Genomic DNA, 11,550 nt, shown 5'->3' with positions numbered 1-11,550 from the left:
CTACAACTGATTAATACACACCACATAGTAAATATAGTTAGAATTCCTACAGATTTATAAGGAAAAGATCAAAGATTCAATAGACAAATGAGCAAAGGATAAGCACTGGCAAATCACAAAAAAAGTCCAAATGGTAAAAAAAAACCTCACTGAGTTTTTCAATTAAACAAACAATACTATGTAATTTTTCACTGTTCAGATTTGCAAACATTAAAGAGTGCTGGAGAGGATGCTGGAAAATGAGCACTTTCATTTTAGATGGTAATTTTGTAATATCTCTTAAAATTAAATAAACACCTACCTAGCAGTCCCATTTCTGGGAAGCTACCCTATAGAAATAAAAGCACCAGTATGTATTGTAGCTGTGCTATGGTGGAAAAAAAAAGAGAAAACTTAAAGACCATCAATAATAGAATGGTACATAAATGGTACCATTTTGGTACATAAATATGTACTGTGTATGCAGCTTTTAGGAGAAGGGAGGAAGACAAGGAGAAATAGAGGGAGAGGGGGAATTGGTGATTTATTTAATAAATGTGATGGTACAATCAGATATCCAATGTGAATAAAATGTATAGTTGGACATCTATCTTATACCATATGGAGAGGGAGGCATGGGGGAGAGAGAGATATCTGTAGCTACTGATCAGAAGGATATGTCAAGGGAGAAAAGCAATTACAGAGAAATACTGGGGCTTGCTGTTTCTGTAGAAAGGACTACAACAAACTTTCTTTAAGAGGATTGGGAAAACATGGAAGGATATACATTATGTTCTTAACACTTGTTACCTGGGGAGAAAAAAATTGGTAAGGCAAAGAAAGAAATGGAGGAGGGTGGAGGATATAGTGTGTGTACACCATTTATTTTTCTTTATCTAGTTTTCCATTGTTCCAAATTTTACAAAAACTTTTCAAGTTTCTATTAGCACCCGATTTAAAATTTTGATTACAGAACAAGGCAATATCAAAAGTACCAAAGTATAGTTCGGACAAAACTGTGGAACTAGTCAATGTAAGATTTGGAGGCACCGTAAGTAATAATAAATTCTCTGACTTCAAAAATGTTCTCAAAATTTCGCACGACATATTTAACAGTTCCACAACTTTTGCAATAGCACAATGAATTTAGGGGTTTTTCACCAAACCATAGACATAAATGTGAATATCATCATCAAACTTAATGAAGTAGACAGATGGCTTGGCCACCACTTGATGGATGAAAATGCCGGTTCTCTTGGACCCATCATCTTTGGCGTGCTCCACCTGCTTGCCCACAAGGCTGTCGACAACTTCTCCAGGCTCCCGTTCTGCTGTAGGGAAATAGTAGTTGGAATCTGGAATGATGCGCAGGTCACCAGCTTTGTAGTCATCCAGCAGCGTGTACATATAAAGGACTGGATCTTTCTCGTAGGTGATGTAAAACCAAGTGTCCATCACGGGGGCTCGCGCCAGGACCATGCCCTTCCATTCATCTTTCGTACCGTGCTCACCCTCAAACACATGACCCACTGCCTTGCCAATCAGGGAATCTGCCAGGCGCGAATCAATGCGAGGAGTTGGCACTCTCTCAGGAAGGATCTCTAGCGCTAAAACTCTCTTATCTCGGTGCAGTTCTAGTCCATACACACTATCTTTGCCATCATATTTGATGATATAGAGAGTGGGCTTCACGGAAACCTGCTCAAGCACGGTGCCCTTCCACTGCTCCACAGGCTCGTTGCCTTCCTTCCAGCCGTGTTGAATGCGACAGCCCACAATGTTCCTACGGGTGAGGAAAGTGGGCTTGCGCCGCTGTTTCCTGTGGGTGTGCCTTTTCTTCATCAGGTATGCGGACACACCATCTACGCCCATCGGAGGCACTGTTGGGGGCGACATGGCTCGGGGTTTTAAGGAGACTCAGCAACGCTACCACTTACTAGATTAAGTTGACAAAAAGTCAGCACTATCCAGTATGAGATCTTTTCTCGTGATCTCCGAAAACAGAAAGATCCTGTCCTGTCCGTTCTCCTTCTCACTTCCCCAAAGGCAAGGCTCTCACCAAGGCTCGGCAGAAACGCTCTAACTCTGACCGTGGGCACTAGGACAGCGGGGGCCTCTTGACAGTATTCTTCTCTCCCGCCCGGCAGAGGTATCTGCAGCAGTGGCAGTTGCCGCAGGAGATGGCGGGCTTGCGTGTGCTGCCCGCGCCTTGCGCCCGCCCCGACTCCCAACCCTAAGTCTCCCGAATTGACCACTTAGCTGTTATCGATGGTGCTGCGGCTGTGGAACGGCGACGGAGAAGGAGAGGACGGGAAAGGGATAAGAGCGATGGCTGCAGCGCCAAAGTCACGGGCGGCGGCGGGTCTCTGAGAAGTCCGCGGGGTCTCGGTTTAGCAATGTTGCTCTGCTCGGCCTAGCTCTGGCGCCAGGGTTTTTGCCGCTTCGGGAACCCGACCCCTCAGAGCCCGCCTGAGCCTCGGCCCCGCCCCCGCCATTCCGCCTTCCGCTCAGCCAGCAGCAACTGGGCGGGTTACTGTGCACAGTGCGTTCTGTCCACACAGTCACAGGCGCTCACTCCTTCATTTCCTCACGCGTCCCCCGACCGCTTCTCTCAAACCCAAGCCAGACTGGCCGGCTCCCTTACTCCTCTGTGGCCGTCTGTCGTCCACCAGCCTCCTCAACAGCTTCTCCAACTGCTTTCTATCTTCCAGGAATTCCTCACAAAACATTTTTTTTTAATATTCAACACATACATACACAGAGTTTGTACATACAAAAATTTTTTTTTTCACTTTAAGGATTATGAGACCGGATAAGTAAATGCCGTGTATGGTCCACCATCTTGATCCGAACTTTCCTTTTTATTTTCTATCTGGTCACTCATGGTAATGCTTTTTTAATACATATATTTTTCTGAATGTAAAGTAAATGTACTGACACTGTGGAGATTTTCTGAAATTCAGTGAAATAAAAACCGAAACTAGCCTTAATCTTAACATCTAGATGTACAGCAAAATGTTAACAGTTCTGATATCTCAATAAATCTATGCTTGTAGTTTACAAAATTGGTAGCAGGTTTCACATCTTTATAACTTCTTTTTAAATTCATATAATTAGTATCTTCCAAAATTATTAAATACTCTGAAAATATGTTTTTTAATGGTTCCATAATATTCCTTTGTATAGATCTTCCGTTATTTATCCTAAAATGTCTATGACGATAAACAAAATTAGTTTACTCTCATATATGGATTTATTGAGCTGGTATAAAACATTTTTTCAAAGAATATTTAATGACATGGAGATCTACATATGAGATAATAACAATGTGTGAGAAAGCAGGATATTGAAACAAAATTGTGGCTCCAATTTTGTAGAGAGAAAAAATTAAAAGGTTTTTGTGGTATATATTTGCAGTCTTTCTGATTATAAAAGTACTGCATGCTCATGTGGAAAATATGAACGATAGAAAAGAAAGTATCCATAATTTCACCTACTTCAAGTCACAGGGCTCTTATCAAAATTAAATGAAAATGTCTGTATGTCTTTTATTCCTGTATCCTACTTACAAGATGGCAATATAAACCAGGGAAGTCTAGGCTCCTCATTCTCACTCCTCCACTCTATACTAGTGAGAAGAGAAAGGCTCATATCATCATGGGTAAAAAAGACCATTAATTCTTCTGGAAATGTAGGAAAGCAGGGAAGAAAGGTGCAAGGCAGAAATTCGGGCTGCCTCCACATTACATTACCTTCCAAGGCAGGGAAAGAAAAACCTAGTCCTCATACAATTTAATAGCTGATTGGGCAGAGTATGTGTGGATCCTTCAATTCCCCACATTTCCCAGGCCAAAGGCTTTTGAGATGAGATAACTCTCCAGTACTATATTATAAGAAAGTAATTCCAAGGAGACAATTTGAAGTAAGCAAGAAAACTACATATACTAAAAGGTATTTCTAAACTCTTTAGAATTACATAGTGGTGTGTACATATTCACACATATATACAACCTACACAGTGAAAGTCAGAAAGTATGTGTAAATGTCATGTCATTATGTTCCACAAATAATGCTCCCCAAGTAATTCCCCAGACCAAGATGTGCCAAGTTATTTTTGCTTAGAAGAGCAATTGACAGGTGGGAGAAGACCACCCACCAGGCATGAAAACTCAGGACAGTTAACTCAAGCTCTTTGGTTATATACTTTAATGGAATTTTTGCTCACAGCCCTACAAAGCAATTTGAAGAGACAAAGAATTTCCAGTATCCTTCCTTCTCTAGAACTATGATTCTGATGTTTAAATCACTCCCTAGCATTATGGATTCAATGAGCCTCACTACACTAAGATGTAATGTTTACTTTGTATGTCTGCCCACTAGACTACAAACCCATTCAAGAAAGGACTTTTAAAGGACTTTTATCTCAAGTGCCTTACTCAGAATAGGTACTCAATAAGTATTTGTTATATGAATAAATAAGTGGTTTCAACTGCCCTGCTCCAATCCAAAGAAATCCTCCAAAATGAAACAAGTGGTCTTATACAAGCCTCTGAAGACTGCAGTTCTGGTGACTTAAAATCTCCTAGGGCAGCTTTATTTATCTCTTCAAAACACCCAGATTACTGATCCTATAAATATGTGTCTATAAGTCTGAAAATGATAAGGAGAACACCATCAAATGCAACATAGTCATACCTCGGAGATATTGTGGGTTCAGTTTCAGACCACCGCAATAAAGTGAATATTTCAATATAGGAAGTCACACAAATTTTTTGGTTTCTCAATGCATGTAAACATTATGTTTACATTATACTATAGTATAATGTGTGTGTAATAGCATTATGTTTAAAAATACGAGGTATATAACATACCTTAATTAAAAATACTTTATTGTTAAAAAGTATTAACCATTATCTGATCTTCTACAAGTCACAATCTTTTTGCTGGTGGAGTATCTTGTCTCAATGTTGATTGGCTGCTGACTAATCAGGGTGGTGGCTGGTGAAGGTTGGGGTGGTGTGGCAATTTCTTAAAATAAGACAACAGTGAAGTCGCTGCATCCATTAACTCTTTTCACAAAAGGTTTCTCTGTAGCATGCAGTGCTATTTGATAGCATTTTACCCACAGGAGAACTTCTTTCAAAATTGGAGTTAGTCCTCTTAAACCTGCTGCTCCTTTATCAATTAAGTTTATGTAATATTCTAAATCCTTTGTTGTCATTTCAACAATCTTCACAGCATTTTCACCAGGAGTAGATACCATCACCAGAAACAGCTTTCTTTGCTCATCCATAAGAAGCAACTCCTCATTCATTTAAGTTTTATTATGAGAGTGTACCAAGTCACATCTTCAGGCTCCACTTCTAATTCTAGTTCTCTTGCTATTTCCACCACATCTGCAGTTACTTCCTCCACTGAAGTCTTGAACTACTCAAAATCATCCATGAGAATTGGAATAAACTTCTTCCAAACTCCTGTTAACGTTGATGTTTTGACCTCTTTCCATGAATTATGAATGTACTTAACTTGCATATAGAATGGTGAATCCTTTCCAGAAGGTTTTCAATTTGCTTTGCCCAGATATCAGAGGAATCACTATCTATGGCAGCTATAGCCTTATGAAATATATTTCTTAAATAATAAGACTTGAGTGTCAACATTATTCTTTGATCCATCGGCTGCAGAATAAATGTTGTGTTCGCTGGCATGAAAGCAGCATTAATCTTATTGTACATCTCCATCAGAGCTCTGGGTGACTAGGTGCATTGTCAATGAGCAGTAGTATTTTTTTTAACATCTTTATTGGAGTATAATTGCTTTACAATGGTGTGTTAGTTTCTGCTTTATAACAAAGTGAATCAGCTATACATATACATATATCCCCATATTTCCTCCCTCTTGTGTCTCCCTCCCACCCTCCCTATCCCACCCCTCCTGGTGATAACAAAGCACTGAGCTGATCTCCTTGTGCTATGCGGCTGCTTCCCACTAGCTAGCTATTTTACATTTGGTTGTATATATAAGTCCATGCCACTCTCTCACTTTGTCCCAGCTTACCCTTCCCCCTCTCTGTGTCCTCATGTCCATTCTCTATGTCTGCATCTTTATTCCTGTCCAATGAGCACTAATATTTTGAAAGGGATCTTTGTCTTCTGAATAGTAAATGAACATTGGCTTCAACTTAAAGTCACCAGCTGCATTATCCCCTAACAAGAGAGTCAGTCTGTCTTTTGAATCTTTGAAGCCAGGCATTAACTTCTCCTCTTCGGCTATGAAAGTCATAGAGGGCATCTGCTTTCAATATAAAACAACTACGTCTACATTGAAAATCTGTTGTTTAGTTAGTGTAGCTACCTTTGTTGATTATCTTAGCTAGATCTTCTGGAAAGCTTGCTGCAGCTTCTACACCAGCGTTTGCTGCTTCATCTTCCACTTTGATGCTTTGGAGATGGATTCTTTCCTTAAACCTCATGAACCAACCTCTGCTAGCTTCAAACTTTTCTTCTGTAGCTTCCTCACCTCTCAAAGCCTTCATAGAATTGAAGAGAGTTAGGGCCTTGCTCTGAATTAGGCTTTAGCTTAAGGGAATGCTGTGGCTGGTTTGATCTTCTATCCAGACCACTAAAATTTGCTCTGTATCAGAAAAAAGGCTGCTTTTATTTTTTTTATCATTTGTGTGTTCACTAGAGTAGCACTTTTAATTTCCTTGAATAACTTTTTCTTTCCATTCACAATGTGGCTGTTTGGCTCAAGGGGCCTAGTTTTTGGCCCATCTTAGCTTTTGACATGCCTTCCTCACTAAGCTAAAGCATTTCCACGTTTTGATTTAAAGTGAGAGACATGTCTCTTCCCTTCACTTGAAAACTTAGAGGCCTTTGTATGGTTATTAATAGGCTTATTCAATATTTTTGTATCTCAGGGAATAGGGAGGCCCAAAGAGAGGGAAAGAGAGGAGGGAGTGGCCAGTTGGTGAAGCAGTCAGAACACACACAACATTTATCCATTAAGTTTGTCATCTTATATGGATGCTGTTTGTGGTGTCCCAAAACAATTATAATAGTAACATTAAAGATCACTGATGACAGATCATCATAACAGATATAATGATAATGAAAACGTTTAAAATATTGCAAGAATTACCAAGATATGACACAGACATATGCAGTGAGGAAATGCTGTTGGAAAAGTGGTGCCAATAGACTAGCTTGACACGAGGTTGCCACAAATCTTCAATTAGTAAAAAAAACTCAATAAATGTGAAGCACAATAAAGTGAAACACAATAAAACAAGATACACCTGTATATGGATAATTATAAAAGCCAACACAAGGTGCAGCTGTGAGGATTAAATAAGAAAAATGCAAGTAAATTTCTTAGCACATGAACTTGTTCATGGCAAGTACTCATAGACTCTTAACTAGTCATTCCTTAAAATAAGCCCTTTTCACTTATCAGATCTGTCTATAAACCACCTGGCTCATGCTCCACCTCTGAACCTTTGCTCTGTTTCACACTCAAGCTCTCTTGGTCAGGGCCTGAGTGTGAATCAAGGAGACACTGTAGCAGGGTTTTGTTCTTTATAGTCAGTTTCAGAGCAGTCTTTCAAATGCTGCAAGTTTCTGGAAGCCCAAATTCTGGATAAACAAAACATTATTGAGAATAAATTTGGGAGATACAGTGATAATTTATAACTGGAGGGGTTATGGATATAGGCATAAATATAATTCCATTGTACAAGGTAGATTATAATACATGCTCTGAGAGGTACAAATTAAGCACTGGGGACAAAAAGGAGGGAGTGATTTCTTATGGGTGGGAAAATTGGTAAAGACAACTTGAAAGGGTGAGACAACAAAAAGAAGACATTCAGAAGGTGATAGAATAGTGAGACCTTTTCAGTCCAATCAGAACACAGCTAAAAGCACAGGGGCAGGCCTGGGCATAGGATATGTAAAAAATTTGTAAGGAGCTTGCGGCTGTAGCATAGCACGTGCCAGGTTAAGGAACAGGGGATGTGGTGGGAAACAAGGTTAGTCAACAGCCTCAAATGCAGAGACTTAGCATTCCATCCACTGCTGGGTGGAAGAAGATGATGTTCCAACACTTCTGATAGTGTAATGTTGGCAGGACGAAGTAGAGAGTTGATCTTCCATGCCCCATCTAGCAGAAGCACGTGATTCTTCCCTAAGCAGATAGTACTTCCCTGTCAGAGTAGTATTAAGTGGTATGGTACTGAGCACAGAGCTGATCTTCCATCCCCCACTCATCAGAAGCAAGCAGTGCTATGCTCTGATTTTCTTGCCAGAGTAGCATCAGTGAGGGTTTAGGATGAGCTGTTCCTCCACAGTCATCTAGAGGTATAAAGTAGTGCTAGTGACAGCTATGCTATAACTTCTCCTAACCATCCCCCTACATCAAATCAACAGCAGTGAGACTGAACAATGCAGAGCAAGGCAGGCCTAGTCAGAACTCTGGTTCCCAACGCTCACTGTATCAGTGAAACCCACTGAGGAGTTGAGCGTTCATCCCCAACCACTGTCAATGAAACTCAACCAGGGTAACAAGATGGGAATAAATGGTATTCAACTCTCCCTATGCCCTTGGAGTCAGTGAAGCCTAGTGGTCAGATAAGCCACCACCCACACTTGGAGGCAATGAGATGGTATGAGTCAGTACACAACTTTCATCACTAAGGTACTGGCAGATTTAAGAAGGGAGCTAAACTTCTAACCATTCCACCCATGTGCAATGAGGCAGTGTGAGTCAGTACTCCACTTTTGCAAAGGTAGTGCCAAGAGATCCCACAGAGAAGGTGAACATGCACGCACACCCAACACTCCAGCTACATAACAACAGTGGGACTAGCTGATAAAGAAAAGTCAAATAAAATAGTCTCATAATATGATACCAAAAATAACAAAGATGCAATGAAAATCACAACTTGAATGAGGTAATACACATAATAATGCCAAAACCAAGATAAATAAAATATTGAAATTATCTGAAATAGATTTTAAATCATCTAAAGCATTAAAATGCTTTAATACACAATTTTGAATTATATTAAAACAATTGAAAAACATAGAAAACATCAGCAAAGAAATAGAATCTAGAGATTCTATTGAATGGAAAATGGAAATGGAAATTTAGCATTGAAAAATGAAATAACCAAAATAAAAATCTCCTGGGATGGAATCAATTTATGACTAGAGAGAACAGAAGGTAGAATCAACAAACTTGAGGTTAGAAAAATGGAATTTACCCCATTGAACAGCAGAAAGGAAACAAACTTAGATATAAAGAGCAATCTCAGGAAACTGTGAGACAATAACAAAAGAGCTAACATTTGCAATTCCTTTAATGGAAGTGAAATTCTTACATATATATATATGTATATCAAAACATGTACAAGATCTGTATACTGAAAATTTTAAATGTTAATGCCAGGAATTTAAAAAGATGTAAGTAAATAGAAGGATATACAGTTTTCACAGATTGCAGGACTCAATAAAGATGTTAATTCTCTCCAAAATGATCTATGAATTTAATGCAATTTCTATGAAAATTTGAGCATGGTTTTTCATAGAAATACGCAGGATTCTTCTTATATTTATATGGAAATGTTCAATATCTAGAATGTCTAAAACAAATTTGAAACAGAAGTATATAGTAGAAAGAATCATTCTACCTTAAAGTTGCATAGCTACAGTAATCAAGAAAGTATGGTGCTTACAGACCAACAGACACACAGAGAGAGAACTCAGAAAATGACTCACATTTACATCCACCTGATTTTTGACAGATGTTCCAAAGCAATTCAATAGAGAAAGGATAGCTTTTTCAACAAATGGTTTTGGGGGAATTGGACATCACAAAGCACACACACACACACACACACACACACACATACAACCTACATGGAAACCTCTTATCTTATACAAAAATTACCTTGAAATGAAAAACTAACTAAAATGTAAAATATAAAGTTATAAAACTTTTACAAAAAACATAGAAGAAAATCTCTGGTACCTAGTGCCAGCTGAAAAGTTCTTACACTTGACACCAAAAGTAGGATTCTTCATAGGAACAACTGATAAATTTGATCTCATTAAAATTAAAAAATATATATGATCTATGAAACACTCTGTTAAGAGGATGAATAGACAAGCTACAGAAAGTGAGAAAATATTTGCAAATTATACATCTAACAAAAGGCTCGTATCTCGAAAACATAAAGTAAAACTATTTTACTCAACAGTAAAATAGAAGACAATCCAATTAGAAAATGGTAAAAGACATGACCAAAAAATTTCACAAAGAGGATATACAGTCAGTAAATAAGCACATGAAGAGATCATTAGCCATTAGGAAAATATAAATTATTACCATAATAAGATATCACTACACATCTATTAAAATAGCTAAAATTTTTAAAATAGAGACCATACCAAATGTTGACCAGGATGCAGAGAAACTAGTTCTCTCTAACATTCATGGTTAGAATGTAAAATGATGTATTCTGGTAGAGACCTTCAAGATGGCAGAGGAGTAAGATCACCTTCCTCCCCACAAATACATCATAAATACATCTACATGTAGAACAACTCCTATAGAATACATACTGAACACTGGCAGAAGACCTCAGACTTCCCAAAAGGCAAGAAACATCCCACTTACCTGGCCATGTGGCTGAAAGTGTCTTGGTGCTCTGGCCAGGTGTCAGGACTGTGCCTCTGAGGTGGGAGAGCCAAGTTCAGGACATTGGTCCACCAGAGACCTCCCGGCTCACCATAATATCAAACAGCAAAAACTCTCCCAGAGATCTCCATCTCAATGCTAAGACCCAACTCCACTCAACGACCAGCAGCTAAGGTGCAGGACACCCTATGCCAAATAACAAGAAAGACAGGAACACAACCCCACCCATAAGCAGACAAGATGGCTAAAATCATAATAAGGTAACAGACACCCCAAAAAACAAAACAGGACACAGTCCTGACTCCTAGAGAGACAAGATCCTGCCTCATTCACAAAAACACAGGCACCAGTCCCCTCCACCAGGAAGCCTACAAAAGGAACTGAACCAACATTAGCCACTGGGAGCAGAGACCAAAAACAACAGGAACTAAGAACTGAAGCCTGCAAAAAGGAGATGGTAAACACAAAAAGTTAACTGAAATGAGTAGAGAAATACACAACAGATGAAGGAGCAAGGTAAAAACCAACCAGACCAAACAAATGAAGAGGAAATAGGCAGTCTACCTGAAAAAGAATTCAGAGCAATGATAGTAAGGATGATCCAAAATCTTGGAAATAGAATGGAGAAAATACAAGAAACGTTTAACAAGGACCTAGAAGAACTAAAGAGCAAACAAACAATGATGAGCAACACAATAAATGAAATTAAAAATTATCTAAAAGGAATCAATAGCAGAATAACTGAAGCAGAAGAATGGGAAACTGACCTGGAAGATAAAGTAGTGCAAATAACTACTGGGGAGCAGAATAAAGAAAAAAGAAAGAAAATAATTGAGGACAGTCTTAGAGACCTCTGGGACAACATTAAAAGCA

General features: G+C 38.9%; 1 protein-coding gene across 2 annotated transcripts; it reads right to left on the bottom strand.

The window, feature by feature from the left end:
* Window positions 1–1,005: 1,005 nt before the first annotated feature.
* On the bottom strand, window positions 1,006–1,950 carry LOC132513570 (spindlin-4). Of its 2 annotated transcripts, XM_060138044.1 has the most exons (2): window positions 1,678–1,950; window positions 1,006–1,404 (listed from the first exon to the last, which is right to left on the bottom strand). In XM_060138044.1, exons 1-2 carry the CDS (start codon window positions 1,873–1,875, stop codon window positions 1,126–1,128), a joined length of 477 nt encoding a protein of 158 aa, XP_059994027.1. In that variant the 5' UTR covers window positions 1,876–1,950; the 3' UTR covers window positions 1,006–1,125. The 2 variants fall into 2 exon arrangements, with proteins under 2 accessions (XP_059994027.1, XP_059994026.1); XM_060138043.1 differs by having other exon boundaries at window positions 1,006–1,950.
* Between the last annotated feature and the right edge of the window lie 9,600 nt (window positions 1,951–11,550).

The sequence above is a fragment of the Lagenorhynchus albirostris genome, chromosome X (genome assembly GCF_949774975.1).
Source record: "Lagenorhynchus albirostris chromosome X, mLagAlb1.1, whole genome shotgun sequence".
NCBI lineage: Eukaryota > Metazoa > Chordata > Mammalia > Artiodactyla > Delphinidae > Lagenorhynchus > Lagenorhynchus albirostris.
This window is presented reverse-complemented; position numbering and strand designations above follow the sequence as displayed.